The sequence below is a fragment of the Rhineura floridana genome, chromosome 8 (assembly GCF_030035675.1).
Source record: "Rhineura floridana isolate rRhiFlo1 chromosome 8, rRhiFlo1.hap2, whole genome shotgun sequence".
NCBI lineage: Eukaryota > Metazoa > Chordata > Lepidosauria > Squamata > Rhineuridae > Rhineura > Rhineura floridana.
In genome coordinates this window covers 28,094,877-28,116,517 of record NC_084487.1, presented here as the reverse complement: position 1 = coordinate 28,116,517, position 21,641 = coordinate 28,094,877, and the positions used below count along the sequence as shown (strand labels likewise).

The 21,641-nt window shown below is 40.6% G+C and overlaps 1 protein-coding gene across 9 annotated transcripts in view; it reads right to left on the bottom strand.

Annotated features, from left to right (window-relative positions):
• The window catches only part of BICD1 (BICD cargo adaptor 1), a 274,507-nt gene that overhangs the window by 145,247 nt on the left and 107,619 nt on the right, over positions 1-21,641 (bottom strand). For all 9 annotated transcript variants that reach the window (XM_061638725.1, XM_061638718.1, XM_061638721.1 and 6 more), the window contains one exon: positions 2,159-2,371. In XM_061638725.1, coding sequence (XP_061494709.1) covers positions 2,159-2,371 — 213 coding nt within the window. The remainder of the gene's footprint in view (positions 1-2,158; positions 2,372-21,641) is intronic.

Genomic DNA, 21,641 nt, shown 5'->3' with positions numbered 1-21,641 from the left:
CTGCTCTCTATCTAGCCAGTGCACACACGCACACACACAGGCAACTCCCAAAATAGCCTCCCACCTCCCAGCAACTCCCAGAACTGCCCCCACCCTTCCAGGCAACTTCCAAAATGGTCCCACAGGCACTGGCCACCACCACCACATTCAGCCAGCTTACTGGCCTCCCACCTGCCCAGGCTGCTGTTGCCCTACCTCAACCACTTAACCTGCCTCTGGTGTTGTTGCTGCCATCCACTCGCCTGCCCACACAGCCCGCTCATGACCATCCCCCCACCTGCTTGCTCACCTGCTACCACTCCCCCTGCTTGCCATTGCCCCCCACTTGACATCCTTGCTTCCCTCACTCCTTGCCTTGCTTGCCTGCCATCCTGCCACTATGCCACGCCCCCATGCTTGACAGATTACAAAAATATTATATAGTTAGAGAGTTAAGCACATGTATCAGGTAACAGTGTTTTATTTGTATATACTTTCCTATGCCTATACATGTAATGATTATAGATATCTGAAGAAGTATGGTTCAGGTTTCTTGACATGAGAGTCGGCAAGTTACCATAAATGATGGACGTAGTAAACAATTAGTGGAATAGAAGTAACAGAGGGTGACAGCAAGATACAACTGTAGTCAGAAAAGTAAACATAAGGGCTTTTGCAAGGGCCTTTTGGTCAACTAAAGCCACAGAAATTCTAGCCAGGCAGTTAAGAAATGGGATAAAAGTGTGAAGTAAACAAGGAGCATAATTGTAGATTGGAGTTGTGTGGGAAGAATGTGGTATGGAAGTTTCATGATTGGAACCTCCAGTGTCTTTTTATTTCTTAAAAAGTTACAACATGGGTGGGATTGGGATTAAGGCTATGGTGTAGTAGAAGTCTAACCTGCTGCAGAAAACATCTTGGGAAATAGGAAACTAACCACAACTTGGATGATTAGGTAATGCACAAATGATGGTTATGCTTCATGTAACATACAGAAAATGAAAAGTGTTCCAAGGGTCATGTCTGGGGCAACCAGGATGGCCACACCTACCCAGACAATACTCAGAGACATTTGTGAAAATTTTTGCTAGGGGAAATTGCTGTTGACCTTTATAAACACTTACATTGGACAATATGGAATTTTTTTGCCTATAAATTAATCCTGAACTGGTGTCAGGTCAGGCGACAAAGGAAGTGGACAACCACAAAGAGAAACCATAAGCAGAACTTACTTAAACACTTAACTACTTAACCCTACTCTCTCCACTGGTGCAAAACCAAATGGCAGACATGGCCTTGATTGCCTGAGAAGACCTGATTCATCTTAGTTTTCACCTACAGGACCTAAAAAGTAAAGGTAAAGGTGTCCCCGTACTTACAGTGCGAGTCATTTCCGACTCTTAGGGTGACGTCTTGCGACGTTTACTAGGCAGACCGTTTATATGGGGTGGGATTGCCAGTTCCTTCCCTGGCCTTTCTTTACCCCCCAGCATATGCCGGGTACTCATTTTACCAACCATGGATGGATGGAAGGCTGAGTGGACCTCGACCCCTTTTACCGGAGATTTGACTTCCTCCTTCCGTTGGAATCGAACTCCGGCCGTGAGCAGAGCTTCGGCTGCGTTACCACCGCTTACCACCTCTCTAATAGCACATGATCAACACTGACTTCAGCAGGCATCTTCACTGTATTCTTTTCTACATCTGCTTAAAACATTTCTATTTCAGCAAGCTTATCCAGACACATAGATGTTGATGTGTTTTAATCTTTTTTAGTTGTGTGGTTTTAATTTTCTTTTAAATGTTCTTAATTACTTGTTTTTAACAATTTGTATTGATGATTTTAATGTAAACCGCTCAAAGATTGTGTTACAATCAAGTGGTATATAACTTATTAAATAAAGTAAATACAATAAGAAAGGAATAATTTCCTCTCCATGTGCTTTTATTATCTGCTTATTGCTAAATGTGTTGTGTTAAGGTGGTTAAACAATCCCATGAATTCATTATCTTTTGATCTAGTGTTGCATAGTTTGTCTTAATTCAAATGAAATCTAAACAAACCTGTGGTTACTTTAATTGTCCTACAAAGGGACATACAATGTTACAATGGTATATTTTTAAACTACCTTAATTAAAATCCATTCCAGATATCACACCACTTCTTAACATGATTTACCTCTTTCAAGTCCTGCACAACCGCTGTCAGTCGTTCATTCTCTGCCTGAATGTTAGTAACAACAGCCCTACTTTGTTTCAGCTCATTCTGCATTTCCAAGATCTTCCCTAGGTAATAGGCTTCCTTTGATGCGGATTCCTGGAGGAGTGTCTCCTCACGTGTCTCACCATCTTCAGCTACTTTGCGATGGACTGAGAATGACTGTCCAAATGCCTGCAAGATTAAAGGAAAGACTTGTGAAATACAAAAATAGAAACAAATAAATAAAATGTCCTTAGGGGTGTGCTGAATAATTTGGAAGACAGAACATCACTAGATAAAGTGTTGATTTATAATTATTATTAATTTATTAAATTTATATCCCACCCTTCCTCCCAGTAGGAGCCCAGGGCCAGCAAAGAGAAACACTAAAAACACTTTAAAACATCATAAAAACAGACTTATTTATTATTTGATTTATATCTTAGCCTTTCTCCCAGCAGAAGCCCAGGGTGGCAAACAAAAACACTAAAAACACTCTAAAACATCACAAAAACAGACCTTAAAATACACTAAAACAAAACAACTTTAAAAACATTTTTAAAAGCTTTAAAAAACATCTTTTAAAAGGTTAAAAAACATTTTTTTAAAAAAATATTAAAAAGCAATTCCAACAGACGCAGACTGGGATAGGTCTCAACTTAAAAGGCTTGTTGAAAGAGGAAGGTCTTCAAAAGGTGCAGAAAAGTTAACAGAGATGGTGCCTGCCTAATATTTAAAATATATTAACACAAAATGTATTTAAAAACATCTCCTTTAAAAAAGCTTTAAAAACATCTTAAAAAGTAATTGATGAATAGAAGAATGCTTTAGAAACAAGACAAAATCTGAATATTAGCACCAGCTGTCAGACAGGATGTGGTCTCCTGGATGCAAGTGTGTTCTTTGCTAACTTTTTTCATCAGTAGAAACATCATATCAAGTTAAATACACTGCCTTGCTCTTATTTATACTTTACCAAGAATATACAATATGTTACCAGCATTAAGACCAAAAGGCAAAAAAGCTTTAAGTAATTTCAAGACACTGTTCAAACCTTTATGCTTTATAAATTTCATTTGCTTGGAATCTTGTGAATTCAGCATTAAAGTACTCTGTCTAGTCAATAAAATATCAATCTAGTTGCCTTATTCAAGGATTGCAATGTGGGGTGGACTGAATGAACAGCATACGTTGGCAAACCACGCTGCTGTTCTCAGTACACTATCTCTCAAGACATTGCGATCTGACCAGTGGAAAAACAGGATGTGGTTAACTTTATGGCTGTAAACGATACTGACATCTGTAGTGGTTAAATAACTGCCTGCATATTGCCACGTAGATAATGCTGTTGTACTATGTATGTACGTGATGTTATACAATAGTTAAAGGTCATAGGCTGTTTATGGAGAGAAAATAATCCACGCCTCCAGGCGGAGGTAAAATAAAAGCGGAGACCAGAATTACGAGGGGGGCTCCGAAATTGAACTCTGGTCTCACCGTGTCTCACTGTGTCGTGATATCTACATCTGGTGACCCCGACGTGATTCAGAACAAACACCCTCGTACCCACTGGCAGGATCAGCCAACGGTGCACCTCAGCGTACAGCTCCCATTCGTGAGTATGGGGGGGGAATTGTCAGCTCAGCAGAAGGTTCATGCACAAGAGCTACAAAAAATTTTAAAACAGGATACCTCAGCTTTTGTAAGTCGTTCTCACATTGAATCATTGTTAAAAACAATTCAATGTCAATGTCCATGGTATCCAGAGCAAGGATCACTACGTCAGTCAGATTGGATAAAGATAGGGAGAAAATTACATGAAGAACCAAGAGCACCTATTCACCATCTCTTATTATGGCAAAAGTGTGCTGAGGCCATTAGTCATTTAGGGATAAAAGAGACATCGCTGTTTGCCAATTCTGACCAGAAAACTCCTCTTTATCCCCAACTTTCTTTACCTACACCTGAAAAGGATATTGAGAAATTTGTAAATGCTCCTCCATATAGCCCTCCAGTCCAACAAGAACAGGTTACTGGGAAGGTTAAAGCAGCCATAGCTCAGGCTGCAGCCTCAGGATTATTATCTATGGAAGAAATGGGAGACTGGGAGGGTACAATTTCAGCTTTTCCCGTTACATATCAGCCAGATCCTAATAATGCTAATAATCGCATAGCAACTTGGACAGCTCTTCCGTTTTCTGTTATTAGAGAAATAAATAAGGCAGTAAGAGAATATGGGATTACGGCTAATTATGTACAAGGGATGTTGGAAGGAGTAGCTACTGGATATAACATGATCCCTCAAGATTGGAAGGATCTCTTTAGGATGATTTTGACTCCTTCGCAATATGTAGTTTGGGACCAAGAATTTAGACATGCTGCTATAGCAGCTGGGGATGCTAATATCATTCCCGAGCAAATTTATGGGTCAGGTAATTTTGCTACCATAGCACAACAAGGGGTATTGCCTGAAGCCGCATTTCATCGAACTGCTGAGTGTATACAGAAAGCATTTAAAAAGGTGCCTGCTGGGAAAGAACCCTTACGTTCTTTTACGAATGTACGGCAGCAAGCAACAGAGCCCTATTTTCAGTTTGTTGACCGTTTGAAAGAGGCTCTGACACGGCAGGTTGATAACCCTCAGGCACAAGGGGAATTATTGTTAAAATTAGCTTACGAGAATTCTAACACAGACTGTAAAAAGATTTTGAAAAACATTATTCATAGACCGCAATATGAATTGGGAGACATGATTCAAGCTTGTGCAGAGGTAGGTACACATGTTCATGCCATGACATTGTTAGCTGGGGCATTAAGACAGGGTAACAAACCTACAGGCAATTGTTTTAATTGTCAAAAGCCTGGTCATTTCAGAAGGGAATGTCGGGCTCCTGGCGGAGGAGCATTTAAAGGTGGGGGCACTGTTACAAACCGGCCAAAGAAGATCTGTCCGAAATGTAAAAAGGGTTATCATTGGGCTAATCAGTGTCGTTCAGCTCCCACTACCAATACCAATGTGTCTTCCCGTCCTATTGAGGGAAACTGAACTTGGGGCAGGCTTCCAGCCCCGAATCTCAAGGAAGTGTACCCACCCCTGCTACTCAAGGAAGCGCTGGAATTGATTTAATACATGCAGAGTCAAAAGATGTTCCTTTGCCTGGAGCAGTTCTTTTAATGCCTACCACACTCACTGGCCCTTTACCAGAAGGCACCGTAGGCCTTGTACTACCGCGATCCTCTGCTTCCAAGAATAATATAATGGTGGTACCTGGTGTTATTGATTCTGATTATCAGGGAATTATTTATATTCAGTATTGGAGTCACCTTCCCCTTCAGTTGAAGAAGGGAGATTCTTTTGCGCAACTATTGTTATTGCCATATCGTCTTTTCACATCGAACACTTCCTCCCAAAAACGTACTGGTGGATTCGGATCTACAAGGACGAAATCGCCGAGTGTGAGTATTTCAGGTAATCCTTTCCATCCACAGGTAGCTGCAGTACTGGCAGAAGTGACCAGGGAGAAACCGGTTCGTAAGTATTGTTTAAACAATGTTATTTTTGAAGGTATTATAGATTCTGGGGCAGATGTCACAGTAATTGCTGAACATAACTGGCCATCCTCTTGGCCAGTAGAAGTGGCCCCTTCTGTGTGGGGAGTGGGCGGAGCTCAGGATTCAAAACGGAGTAAGGATTGGATACAAGTTGTTGCTCTTGATGGTGATCGTATAGCCCACATTCGCCCTTGTATTTTGGACATTTCAGTAAATCTGTGGGGAAGGGATTTACTGGAGCAATTCCAGACCACCATTGTTATTAATGATTAGCCAACAAAAGGCAGCTCTTCCTTTACAATGGAAGACAGACATACCCATTTGGGTAGAACAATGGCCCTTACCCAAAGAAAAATTAGAAGCTCTGCACCAACTGGTAAAGGAGCAACTGGAAGCTGATCATATAGCAGAAAGTAATAGCCCTTATAACACCCCAGTGTTTGTGATTAAAAAGAAATCTGGAAAGTGGAGGCTCTTACATGATTTACGAGAAATAAATAAATTAATTGTGCCCATGGGTCCGCTACAATGTGGGACGCCTAATCCAAATTTAATTCCATATGACTATTCCTTAGCTATTATAGACCTGAAAGATTGCTTTTTCACAATACCGTTACAAGCGCAAGACGCACCGAAATTTGCGTTTACTGTTCCCGTATATAATAACTCTGGCCCTGCGCAACGATATCAATGGAAAGTGCTACCTCAGGGCATGTTAAATAGTCCAACCCTATGTCAACAGTTTGTAGACATGGCCCTGCGACCCTTTCGGGCTCAATACCCTACATTATTGGTCTACCATTATATGGATGACATCTTGGTGGCTGGGAGAACCCTCCCATCTATGTGGCAACAACACCTTACTGATCATTTGTCACAGTCAGGGTTGCAGATTGCCCCTGAAAAGGTACAACTCAAAGAACCATTTCTGTATTTAGGACATAAATTAATGCAATCCTACTCCACTCCTGTATTGCCCTGTCTTACTTTGTCAATGAAGCCAACTTATGTAGAACTACAACAATTCTTGGGTTCTATTAATTGGATTCGACCATATTGTAAACTTACCACTCAAGACATGGGGCCTTTATTTGAATGTTTAAAACAAGGACGTCAACCTGCAGATATTATTACTTTAACGGAACAGGCAAGGCAATCCCTAGAATTAGTTTCTACAACGTTAAAAGCTATTTGGGTGGATCGACAAATATTGAATAAACCACTGATTTTATTTGTTTTATTTGATGGAAGCCAACTTTTTGCTGCACTCACTCAGGAGTCAGGCTCCAATGCTACACATATAATAGAGTGGCTTTACTTAGCCCATACACCAAAGTCATCTATCACAACTTTGCCAATGCAAGCAGCAGAAATAATCCAAAAAGCACGATTACGATCAAGGCAATTATTAGGTTTCGATCCGGTTGAAATTTCGTTGCCTCTTAAACTTTACACATGGGAAAATGCTGTTGCACTTTCTGATGACCTTCAATGGGCTTTAGTCTCTTATTTGGGCACAATTTCATGTCGTTCCTCATCAGATCCACGGCTTCAAATTACACAAAAAATTCCTATCCAGTTTCAATCTGTAATCAGTTTACAACCCTTACCTGCGGTCACGGTCTATACTGATGGCAGTCCAACTAGAGGGGTTGTTGCATGGCACGAGCAGGGGGTTTGGAAGACAATTTTCACCTTACCCCAAACTTCCGCTCAGAGATCTGAGTTGGCCGCTGTTAGTATGGCGCTGTTGACTTTTGCAGATCAGGAGGTTAACATTATTACCGATAGTCTTTATGTTAAGAATGTTGTACTTGCATTACCCGGTAGTTATGTCTCTCCCATGCTGGACACTAATCTACTTGCTCTTATGCTTACACTTCAAAAACTCATACATACTCGGTCTTGTCGATTTGCTATATTTCATATTCGCAGTCATCAACCTTTCCCAGGATTGTTAACAGAAGGTAATCAATATGCTGATCAGGCTCTTCGTGCCCTCCTTTGCACACCCATAGAAAGTCATGCCCTTCATCATCAAAATGCTAAAGCACTCCAGAAGCAATTCCATCTTACTGCCCAGGAAGCCTCTGCCATTATTCAACAATGTCCCCAATGCACACAGTTAACTCTATCCCCAGAACCAGGAGTGAACCCACGAGGTCTCATAGTTAACCAGTTGTGGCAAATGGATGTTACACATTTTCCTACTTTCTCCCCATGGAAGTATTTGCATGTTACAGTAGATACATATTCCGGATACATATGGGTAACTCCTCAGAAAGGGGAAAAAACTAAGAATGTTATTAATCATGTCATTCGTTCTATTGCCATCATGGGCCAACCTCAGACGATAAAAACTGATAATGGCCCTGCATATGTTTCACAGCAATTTGCACAGTTTTGCACTAAGTGGTCCATTACACATTTGTTTGGTATTCCTTATAATTCTACAGGTCAAGCTGTCGTCGAACGTACCAATCGTACCCTTAAAGAGCATTTGCTTAAACAAAAACAAAAAGGAGGAGTACCACTGGGATTGGCCACCAAAGAGGAGTGGCTGGCACAAGTGTTGTTTACCATTAATCATTTAAATTTGTCTCAATCTCCCAATACTCATTTTTCCTTTTCTACTCGAGCGCAGCGGCATTTTCAGCAGTCGGAGTCTCTACCTGCCCCGCGGGTGCAGTTTCGGCAACTACCAAATCCAGAGTGGAAAGGCCCAGTTCCGCTTATAACGTGGGGTCGAGGTTACGCGGCTGTGTCTACGCCTGACGGTCCTGTGTGGGTACCTGCTAGGTGTATCCGGCCCTGGAAAGACGATGTCCTGGCACGATAATCTTAAGAATCCCATCCCTAATTTTTCTCTGCAACTTCAGGATACTGGGATGTCTTCCAGGAAGCGTGGTCGGAATGTTCCGCAACCTCCCGTGACTTGGGGCCAAATAAAGAACTTAGCAACACAAGCAGAAAAAGCAATGGAACAAGCCGGGGTGGACAAGACAACTGAGAATACCATTCTTGCTTTAATTGCGTCTTTAAATACAAATTCTATTTTTGTACTTTGCATTTGTTGGATTTTAGGAAGCGCCGGGGCTGACAGGTTGGGGCAGGAGTTGGGGATGCGGTTTCAACACAATATCTGGGTTCAGTTAGCAAGAATGACAAATGTGAGTGACTTTTGCATGACTGAACATGTACAGGAAATGGGTATGTTGGGAACATGTTTAATACCCGTATGCAAAGCACCTGGGGATATTGGGAACATTACAGGACTTGGGCGGTTCATGAATACTTCAGAGATTAAATATCATACTGTTTCGAATTGGGGAACTCCAACCTTCCAGCTGCCTGTTAATGCTTTTCAATTATTTACATCACATGTTGCAAATTCCATTAATAATACGTGTGCTCGGATGGTTAATTGTAGTCGACATAAGGTGCAGAAGGGATGTCTAAAGGTTGGGAGACCCACATGGAATTGTACACAGCACATTAACATATCCAGTATGTACGGACACATTCCTTTACCAGGTGGATGGTTTTGGACATGTGGAGAAACCACTTTTAATTATGTTCCCGCTAATATTTCTGATACCATCTGTTGCCTGAGTCGACTGGTTCCCATTTTCCTTCATAAAAGGGAGTTGCTAGCCCAACGTAGGAAAAGAGAAGCTGTTGCCATGCCGGCTGATTGTAATGACAAGGTGGAATTGCTTAATAAAGCAGAAAGTGTATCACTAGCCATCTCCCTTGTTGGACTTCCTGCATTGGCAGTAAGTAACAGCAATCAATTACATAAATTAGCCTGTAATTATGTTAAGATGATAAATGCCACCTCTCGAGCCATTGCTTTGTTAAATGAAGAGCAGGGTATATTAAGACAAGCTATCTTGGATAATCGTGCAGCTATAGATTACCTGCTATTACAACATCAGTTGGGGTGCGAAACTATAAAGAATATGTGCTGTTTTAATTTAACTGACAACAGTTTTGAAATCAGAAAACAGGTAAAAAACTTGAAGGATCTAGCTAATAACATTTTGCAGGACGCCCCTACAACTTGGTGGCAGTGGCTTTGGAGTTGGCTGCCCACTGGATGGCTAAGTCAGATTCTTAGATATGCTATTCTTTTACTCATTTTAAGTATAGGCTTATGCTGTTTCTTACAATACCTTTTCCAGACGTGTACACCTGTTGCTCCGCGACCATTACGTAGTAATTACTTTTTGCTAAAAAATAAAAAAGGGGGAGATGTGGGGTGGACTGAATGAACAGCATACGTTGGCAAACCACGCTGCTGTTCTCAGTACACTATCTCTCAAGACATTGCGATCTGACCAGTGGAAAAACAGGATGTGGTTAACTTTATGGCTGTAAACGATACTGACATCTGTAGTGGTTAAATAACTGCCTGCATATTGCCACGTAGATAATGCTGTTGTACTATGTATGTACGTGATGTTATACAATAGTTAAAGGTCATAGGCTGTTTATGGAGAGAAAATAATCCACGCCTCCAGGCGGAGGTAAAATAAAAGCGGAGACCAGAATTACGAGGGGGGCTCCGAAATTGAACTCTGGTCTCACCGTGTCTCACTGTGTCGTGATATCTACATTGCAACATCTAAAAGAGCTGCTAGATTGGGTTTTGATTTTAAAACAAATAGATCCTATTTAAAATAATGGATCCATCAATACACAATACAATGTGGCAACATAAAATGGAGATGAATTGCATCTTAGTTCAGAAAAAAAGTATCAGTATCAACAGTAGCAATAGATTTGAGCTAAGGTGATAAGAACATACATATTAAGCTCCACATGCTCTATATTGGATTCTCTGGAGTTGTCAGCATAGTGTAGTTGTTAGAATGCTGGACTAGTGCTGGGCAGACCCAGGTTCAAATCTCAACTCAGCTATGAAGCCCACTGCATAACATTGGACCAGTCCATATTTCTCAAGCCTAACTTATCTCACAGAATTGTTATGAAGATAAAATAAATAAATAAAGGCAGAAGTCAAACACAAGACATCTGGTACAAGTCAGTATGATCACTTAGTTACAGATTTAAAAGATGTATGGTTTTTAAAATGTCTAGAGATTCCCTAAGCACTATTAATTGGATATTTCAAAACAGCATTTTTTTACAAACAACAATTACAATGAAACAATAAAAATCTGCCGTGCTTGCAGAATTTTTAGAAACGCCAACTTCAAAACTAAGTATGGAATATCTTACAATAATCACATCAATTCTCTTGAAATGTTCCTCTACAAAATATAGACATACATCATATTTATGAATATATCTTTGTTCATACAGTGTTTTTCAGCCAACTTTAAAAGAAAAGGGGTATGATGGTTGCATAGGCCTTATAGGACTCCCCCTCCTATGCCTGCCATTGGCTAGGAATGCAGAGTACCAAAACTTCTGCAACTCATGTGGTGGATATTACTCAGGGTTCGATCGCGGGAGGACAGAAGAACAAAGCCCAAACAGTTTTGAGGTTGTTTACTGCAGCAAGGCCAGGCTGGAGCAGAGCAGTGAACGAAGCCCTAACTGGCTTTTCAGCAGTCAGTCACATCTTAATATGCTGTTATATGCATAGCAGACCCCATGACTCCCAGCCTCCAATAAGCGAATTTCTAGCTGTGACATGCTCAGACCAAATGCACAGTACATTTTTATAGTCTTGCATTATTTCTAATAAGTCAGCATTATATTATCTATAAGCAGCAAAAACTAACTGGGACTTTCCAAAATTGGTTCTTTCCATGGCCTCATCCATCACACTGACATGAACTTGCTTTCAACCTAGTACAAACAAAAGTGGGGCTTTTCAAATCTATGCATGCAATGTTTATATGTCTCTCCCACCCCTCCCTGAGATTCTGAAATGCTAAGCAAGGATTTTAACTCCAGGCTGTATGTGCTTTTGAGGTTGTTTCCCTAATACCCAGTAACTGGGGTACCTGGCGGGTCATCTTCCTCAACACTCAGCTGGCCATTACCTGAAAAAGAACAGCAGTATGTGCCTCCCATAGTGATATTCAGTGGCCCCACATCACACATGCAGACAACTGATGCTAGTGCCTGCATATGTAGAGTGCAATAGCTAGATTATGCAGGGTGCACCAACAGGTAATGGTTAGGTGCACAGCAATGTGCTTGACTGGCACTTTGCATATCTGATCACAGTTGGCAGGAAGAGTGGAATTAAATTGCTCTCCTGAGTCCTATAAGGATCACATGGGAGAGTTTGGATTAGATTTATGGTTCTTTGGAAAGTCAGCTGAAAAGCACGGTGTGAATCAGGATATATTCATCCTAACAACAAGGTGACTGGATTATCCTCAAAATGATTTCTTATAGCTGAGAGAACTGTTGTTGATATTTCCAGAACAAGTTAATAGTTGTGTTGAGACTTATAGTGTTGATTTTAACATTCTAGTCCTATAGCAATGAATGTTTATAACTGGGTACCTTATAAATCTCAAGTACAGAGCTGGGTCTTTACTGACTTAAATGCCTTTAAGGTGCAGATAATTAACCCCTAGACACAGCGTGGTCACATCTTCCTCTATCCCACTTCTGTATCATGTGATAGCTTTGCATGAAGGCATTCTGCTAGCAATAGTAGCTGTTGATTCTGTAGCAGTACACAATGCAGGTGCAATGTCCTAAGCTGGCTTATGGCACAAGTAAGACACCTCAGCACACCACCACTGCATCTTACTGTATAGAAGCTCATATGATTAGGTTTATAATCAATTCACTGAATAATTCTGGTAATATTAAGCAGTATATTTAAGCTACTGTATCTGCCTCCCAGGCTGCCCCTGCAATGGTGGTGTTGCAGCACATTCTCCAACAATGTGCTGGTACCAAAGTCATCACATTCTACCCTGAATACAGCAACTGAGTGAGTGGATTCATATAACTGGTTGACAGTGTTAGGTATGGAAATATTACTGACTTGATATAAAGTAGATATCGGTTTATTTCCCGATAACCTGACCCCAAACATTCCAGTGGCTAAGCAAATAAAAGCCTGATTGAACTGGAAATGTGCTCCCCTCCCATTTCCTTATGCATATCTATACTCTATGTCTTGTATGATGTTACCAACTGTATCACAAAAGAATGCCTAGGCCTCATTTACATGGCTGCAGACCTTGACACGCATACGCTTACAAATGCAGAAACGTAACCTGAGTGTAATTCTTAGTTTAATGATCCCACTTGTAACCGAACCTCCCCTGCTCCTATCTACCCTTTGTTCCTCTGGCTCTGAGTGCTTATCTCAAGGTCGTATAAACTATGCAAGCCCATGTCTGAAGAAAGGAAAGATGTTCCTGGCTTTTGTTATCCTAAGCACCCCGTCTTTCATATCTAAGATGTTACTATGTCTAGCAATGTTTTTCTATTCTTTATGACGTCTGCTCCCCATTTTTTGTAACCGTTGGGGAAACTATATAACTCTTGTGTGTGTCAATAAATGGGGTCCCACTTCTGAAAGGCATCTTGCTGGCAGGTCTTGGGACCCCTTTGCAAAGGTAATATTGTGTGTTATTTCCTGGCCTCTGGCAGTAGATTCTTGCTCTCAACTCCGCACCTTCCCGGGTGGATGTGAGCTGAGTAGACAGTGACGGCTTACGTGTTGGGTTTGGACCTAACAACAGCTATGAGTAAGAAATTATTTTATTGTATTTATTTTTATTTATTTTATTTATATCCTGCCCTTCCAAAGGAGGGGGGGGGAGATATGTTCAAGTCACAACTTAGTAAGCTTCTATTACATATGCCTGCATATTTTCTTGCTCCTTGACTCTACATACAGCATAATGACAATTATACAAAGAAAGAGTTAAGGAGAAATCATCATGAATAAATAGTTTTTCTTTAAACCCCAGTTTTAATGCATATTGCCTTTGAATACATAACAACCGCATAGCACAACACAACTGCTGAAGTGGCTTTAACTTACTGTCTGCCAAATATTTCTCCTTAGTGCTGAAGATTATGCATGCACATGTATCAAGGGAATCAAAAATATCTATATTCTGAGAGCATATTCATACAAAAGAGCTGGATTCTTGCCAAGCAACTAAACCATTAGCTATCTCTAGTATGAATGAGCTTAAAAGGGAGGCATGTTTATATATTTATGATCAAATCATTCAAAGTTTTATACAAGTTAGAAAATAGAATAATGTCCATGTTTCCAAATATAATAAATACAGTAACACTGTTATGTTTATTTGTCTTCTATCAGGGTCCAACGGCTACAGTCTTCCCTATTCTCATATGCCTAACATTTCAGTATTTTCTGTTCAAAATATCACATTGCCCTGGATTGCACATAATGCTAAGGCATGGTTTCTTTGAATATCAAAATCCAGACATAATTTGTTTATAAAAATATTTATATGCCACCATATAATAAAATATAAGGACAGTGAACAACAATATGTATACAATAAAACATAAAAGACCATTAAAATGAGCACAAAATCATCATTAGCCCTGTCTGGTGGTTTGAAGCACTTCTGATCAGCAGGCATGAAGTCATCGCTGATCTGCTAATGGGTGGTATGGAAGCAAAGAAGCTAGGCCTCAATTTTGGTCCAGGCTTGTGAGTGCAAAGGGTGATGGGTAGAATGTTTCTATTTAATTTACTAAGAGGACACGCCAAAAGATGTTCTGAGAAATGCTGACGCTGAACCTCAGGTACAAAAAAACATGTTTATATAACCGGAAGTATCTGCAGGTTATATGCGTACTCTTGAAATTCACACGAAACAAAGATAGACTGTGTTCCTTTTGATGTAATTGTTTAACCTTCATCGTTAACCTTAAACTGCTGATGAGCACTTCTCCTAATTAATTTTTAATTTCCTCTATTTTATGTGAAGGACAGTAAACATATGTCAAGATGACCTACTGAAATTTTGAAGTGTGAGAACGTTTGAGAAATACTATACATATGTGCTGTAAGAATTGTAGGGGAGAGAATTTTGGGGCTCTCATGGTGTTCCCATGTCAGTCGAACTTTCTCTCCAAACACCTGTTTGTTCTTAAGTTGTATATCAAATAAAGTTGCCTTTAATGGATCTGATTCAAACACAACACAAAGCTCTGTTTCTTCCACAGTGGTTACTTCAAGCCTGCTTTCTGCAGGGATTGGCTGTGTGACCAAGTTCCCTCTGTCCAACACCCAACATCACACACCAGCTTAGTTAGTGCAAACGCACAATCATGTGGGCAACTGGAGAAGAGATGATGATGATGATGATGATGATTACATTTGTATACCGCCCCATAGCCGAAGCTCTCTGGGCAGTTTACAACAATTAAAAACATTAAAACAAATACACAAATTTAATCACAGCTTAATTTAATCACAGCACAGAGATCACAGCTGTTTTGCTGGTCCTGCTGCTGTTGTGCGGCTTTGTATCTCGTATAATATATGTATATTTTGGGAAAGAGGGAATCTTTTGCTACAAAGACTAACATCTACCCCTCTACAAAATACTTTTATACAATTGCTAAAACCAAAAATCAGACTAAAATAATCATTAAGACTACTTGACTGTCCCATAAATTAGGGCTTCTATTCTTACTGTTTTATTACTTCTAATTACTTCTATGAAACCAGAAAATAAGGTTGGAGACACATTCCTTCTGGATATGCAAGTTTTAAATATATACATTTATTTTTCCAGGAATAAAGAAGATCTTAACTTGATTTCATTCTTCAAGTCTATAGTGTTTAAAGATTTGTCTCTAACACAAAATTTATGGACCATTAACTAAGAAGCAAAATTTAAATAGACTTTTAACCTTAAATGCCAGAGTTTTACAACCTAACATTCATTTTCAACTACTTTAATCTGTCAGCTTCCGTCGACTCTCCATCCGTTTGGTTGGGCTTCTCCAGTGGACTCCTGGGTGAAGCCCCACTGCTATAGCTCAGCCAGGACAAGGGGCTTCTGTCAGCAGAGCCAGGACCCTGCCAGCTCAGCTGGGGGTCCACCACTTCCAACTCCCCCCAGCCCAGCACAAATACAAGTTGGATTGCACCCCAGTAACCTTTTGCTCTTAACCGTTTGACCTAAATTCTCTTGTCAGCTCAATGGGGTAAATGGTTACCCATATCATAGTGGAATTAAAAGAAGAAGAATGCTTTAGATCAGATAAAGTCAGTAAAGGATGTTGTGTGTGTGTTATGTGCGTTCAAGTGGATTACGACTTATGGAGACCCTATGAATCAATGACTTCCAACAGCATTTGTTATAAATCACCCTGTTCAGATCTTGTAAGTTCAGGTCTGTGGCTTCCTTTATCGAATCAATCTATCTCAGTTTGGTCTTCCTCTTTTTTTTTACTCCCTTCTGTTTTTCCCAGCATTATTGTCTTTTCTAGTGAATCATGTCTTCTCATTATGTGTCCAAAGTATAAGAACATAAGAACATAAGAACATAAGAAGAGCCTGCTGGATCAGGCCAGTGGCCCATCTAGTCCAGCATCCTGTTCTCACAGTGGCCAACCAGGTGCCTGGGGGAAGCCCGCAAGCAAGACCCGAGTGCAAGAACACTCTCCCCTCCTGAGGCTTCCAGCAACTGGTTTTCAGAAGCATGCTGCTATGTATGATAATCTCAGTTTCATAGTTCTGGTTTAGTTTGTTTTAACACCCAATTATTTGTCTTTTTCACGGTCCATGATATCCACAAAATTGGATTTTAGTTAAGCTTAGTAAATGATTTAAAACAATCTATTTTTAAACCTGCTGATAGGAGTTCTACACAACAAGCAGAACAGCAAAAAAAGAGGGGAGGGAGAGAGATGCATCTGTCAATGAATCAGAACTACACAGTTACGTTGTATATATTTTTTTAAAAAATCTGTCAACTGGCATAAATATATACTGTACCTAGGAATTCCTCTTCTCTGGAAGTAAGCTAGAAAACGCCCCACTAATTATATCAGTGCCTGCTTTTCAAGAAGAGTTTTAATCTACCAGATGCGACATTTACACTGATACAGAAGACGAAAGCCAATGTGGTGGTTAGAGCAAGGGTTCCTAAACTGTGGTGCATGAACATCATTAAGGTGGTCCATAGTATGTCTCCATTAAATATTCATATTAATTTTAGCTGTATTTTTATTGCTTCTTTTATCTCTTATATTGTATTTTATTACAATTTGAATTCTATGGAATGCAAATAGTTGTCACGGCCAACCCTGTTGGATTCAGACTCAGACTAACTGGTGTATTTTCCTCCGTTATGTTTAATGAGTTGAAATCTCAGCTTAGAACATTTCATAGATCAGTTTACAGATTATACAGGATTCTACTTCTCTACACAACATAGTGAGGTGTGACTACTCAAGCTAAGATGTTGCCACAGCAATTAGACATGCCCCTTGAGACCTTTAAGTAGGCTTAGGGAGGCTTTCTATTTGCATGAGGAAGGTTGAGCCTCTAATTCCTCCTCCTTAGGAGCAGGCGCGAGTGGCAGCTCAGGTAATAAGGCACAGCTGAGAGGTGGGACAAGGGCCAGTTCATTGCCAGACAGCACTTCTTCAGTTGTAACTGGGATTACGGGGGCAGGACTGTCACTGTCTAAACTACTGAAGCCTTCTCATCTTTATACCCAGGGCCAGCACCAGCCTGTAGTGGGCCCTTGGGCACCAGCCTGCAGGGTCATTCGGCGGCAGCAGCAGCACTATTAGCAGCAGCAGTGGCACTACATAAGAACATAAGAAGAGCCTGCTGGATCAGGCCAGTGGCCCATCTAGTCCAGCATCCTGTTCTCACAGTGGCCAACCAGGTGCCTGGGGAAGCCCGCAAGCAGGACCCGAGTGCAAGAACACTCTCCCCTCCTGAGGCTTCCGGCAACTGGTTTTCAGAAGCATGCTGCCTCTGACTAGGGTGGCACAGCACAGCCATCACGGCTAGTAGCCATTGATAGCCCTGTCCTCCATGAATTTGTCTAATCTTCTTTTAAAGCTGTCTAAGCTGGTGGCCATTACTGCATCTTGTGGGAGCAAATTCCATAGTTTAACTATGCGCTGAGTAAAGAAGTACTTCCTTTTGTCTGTCCTGAATCTTCCAACATTCAGCTTCTTTGAATGTCCACGAGTTCTAGTATTATGAGAGAGGGAGAAGAACTTTTCTCTATCCACTTTCTCAATGCCATGCATAATTTTATACACTTCTGTCATGTCTCCTCTGACCCGCCTTTTCTCTAAACTAAAAAGCCCCAAATGCTACAACCTTTCCTCGTAAGGGAGTCGCTCCATCCCCTTGATCATTCTGGTTGCCCTCTTCTGAACCTTTTCCAACTCTAGAATATCCTTTTTGAGATGAGGCGACCAGAACTGTACACAGTATTCCAAATGCGGCCGCACCATAGATTTATACAACGGCATTATGATATCGGCTGTTTTATTTTCAATACCTTTCCTAATTATCGCTAGCATGGAATTTGCCTTTTTCACAGCTGCCGCACACTGGGTCGACATTTTCATCGTGCTGTCCACTACAACCCCAAGGTCTCTCTCCTGGTCGGTCACAGCCAGTTCAGACCCCATGAGCGTATATGTGAAATTAAGATTTTTTGCTCCAATATGCATAATTTTACACTTGTTTATATTGAATTGCATTTGCCATTTTTCTGCCCATTCACTCAGTTTGGAGAGGTCTTTTTGGAGCTCTTCACAATCCCTTTTTGTTTTAACAACCCTGAACAATTTAGTGTCATCAGCAAACTTGGCCACTTCACTGCTCACTCCTAATTCTAGGTCATTAATGAACAAGTTGAAAAGTACAGGTCCCAATACCGATCCTTGAGGGACTCCACTTTCTACAGCCCTCCATTGGGAGAACTGTCCGTTTATTCCTACTCTCTGCTTTCTGCTTCTTAACCAATTTCTTATCCACAAGAGGACCTCTCCTCTTATTCCATGACTGCTAAGCTTCCTCAGAAGCCTTTGGTGAGGTACCTTGTCAAACGCTTTTTGAAAGTCTAAGTACACTATGTCCACTGGATCACCTCTATCTATATGCTTGTTGACACTCTCAAAGAATTCTAATAGGTTACTGAGACAGGACTTTCCCTTGCAGAAGCCATGCTTGGCTCTGCTTCAGCAAAGCTTGTTCTTCTATGTGCTTAGTTAATCTAGCTTTAATAATACTTTCTACCAGTTTTCCAGGGACAGAAGTTAAGCTAACTGGCCTGTAATTTCCGGGATCCCCTCTGGATCCCTTTTTGAAGATTGGCGTTACATTTGCCACTTTCCAGTCCTCAGGCACGGAGGAGGACCTGAGGAACAAGTTACATATTTTAGTTAGCAGATCAGCAATTTCACATTTGAGTTCTTTGAGAACTCTCGGGTGGATGCCATCCGGGCCCGGTGATTTGTCAGTTTTTATATTGTCCATTAAGCTTAGAACTTCCTCTCTCGTTACCACTATTTGTTTCAGTTCCTCAGAATCCCTTCCTGCAAATGTTAGTTCAGGTTCAGGGATCTGCCCTATATCTTCCACTGTGAAGACAGATGCAAAGAATTCATTTAGCTTCTCTGCAATCTCCTTATCGTTCTTTAGTACACCTTTGACTCCCTTATCATCCAAGGGTCCAATTGTCTCCCTAGATGGTCTCCTGCTTTGAATGTATTTATAGAATTTTTTGTTGTTGGTTTTTATGTTCTTAGCAATGTGCTCCTCAAATTCTTTTTTAGCATCCCTTATTGTCTTCTTGCATTTCTTTTGCCAGAGTTTGTGTTCTTTTTTATTTTCTTCATTCGGACAAGACTTCCATTTTTTGAAGGAAGACTTTTTGCCTCTAAGAGCTTCCTTGACTTTGCTCGTTAACCATGCTGGCATCTTCTTGGCCCTGGCGGTACCTTTTCTGATCTGCGGTATGCACTCCAGTTGAGCTTCTAATATAGTGTTTTTAAACAACTTCCAAGCATTTTCGAGTGATGTGACTCTCTGGACTTTGTTTTTCAGCTTTCTTTTTACCAATCCCCTCGTTTTTGTGAAGTTTCCTCTTTTGAAGTCAAATGTGACCGTGCTGGATTTTCTTGGCAATTGGCCAGTTACATGTATGTTTAATTTAATAGCACTGTGGTCGCTGCTCCCAATCGGTTCAACAACACTTACATCTCGCACCAGGTCCCGGTCCCCACTGAGGATTAAGTCCAGGGTTGCCGTCCCTCTGGTCGGTTCCATGACCAACTGGTCTAGGGAATAGTCATTTAGAATATCTAGAAACTTTGCTTCTTTGTCATGACTGGAACACATATGCAGCCAGTCTATGTCCGGGTAGTTGAAGTCACCCATTACTACCGCATTTCCTAGTTTGGATGCTTCCTCAATTTCATATCTCATCTCCAGGTCTCCCTGAGCATTTTGATCGGGGGACGATAGATCGTTCCCAGTATTAAGTCCCTCCTGGGGCATGGTATCACCACCCACAACGATTCTGTGGAGGAGTCTGCCTCTTTTGGGGTTTCGAGCTTGCTGGATTCAATGCCTTCTACTACTGCCACCGTGGGCTGAAATAGGCCCGGCTGCATCACAGATTAGCATACTACACACCTGCCATCATCCAAGATGGAGGGGGAGTGTTAATGCCCCCACTGCCATCTTGAGTGATTGCAAGCATGCATGTGCAGCACACTGATGCAGCACCACAGGAGGTTGTGCAGCCAGCCTGCGCTAGTGTTAGGGGTGTGCCTAAGAGGATGGCTGCTACTCCACAATCCACTTCAGCATCAGGTCACAGGGCACATGCTCCATCTACATTTTGGAATCTATCTAGGTGGAAGTTTCAGCGCCAGAGGCCCTCAGCCACTGCCCAACCTGGCCACCTGCTGGTATTGGGCCTGTTTATATCTATTCTTATATGCATTTGATTTCATTTTCCATGAGAATACTTTAACCAGTCTTTGACTTCCAATTATAATTTTATTTTCCACACACAGCAATAAGTTACAAATTAAAACTATACTTTCTAAAATTTATTTGTCTTATACTGCACCCTTCCTCTTGTAAAAGGAAATATTTGTACGTTAAAGAGGAAATATTTGTAAATCAAAGACTAGCTGGAGTGATCAAACTGAAAATTAATTCAGACGAATGATTTTTAAAGGTAATTCTGGGAGAGAATGGCTGTCTGATGACACTTCAGGATGAACAGCAGATAAAAGAGAAGAGGTGGTGCATGCAAGATCCAGACCATCTACATTTTGGAATCCATCTGAGGTAGGTGGAAATTTGCTATCTAGGCTATATTTTGAAAACAGTCCACAAAGCAATACTTGTTCATTATCTATCTATCTATCTATCTATCTATCTATCTATCTATCTATCTATCTATCTATCTATCTATCTATCTATCTATCTATCTATCTATCTATCTATCTATCTATCTATCTATTTATTTATATCCCGCCTTTCAGCCCCTCAAGGCGGCTTACAGAAGACACAAATATCAAAATACAATATAAGAACACATCAATAAAACAATAAAGCAATACAATAAAGCAATACAATTTACAAAACACAATTTCAAAAGTTAAATTAAAACTAAAATGCGAACATCAAATAGCAACATATGCTGAGCACCTACAAAGTACAGTTTTCTGCTTACATTGATCTTCTGCTTGTGTAAGAATCATGCAATTAATTCAGAATCTCCACTACTAAATTGCCAGTATTCTAGACAATTTTAGAAATGGAAGCATTGGTTTTGTGTTTCTTGCTGTGTGTGTTTTTATTATAAATATTCAACAAAACCATTTTTATTATTTATTTTTTCCTAATGTTATGCTCATTTTTGATCTATGAATAAAATATAATGCCTTTCTATTTTGTAAGGTGTATACCCTT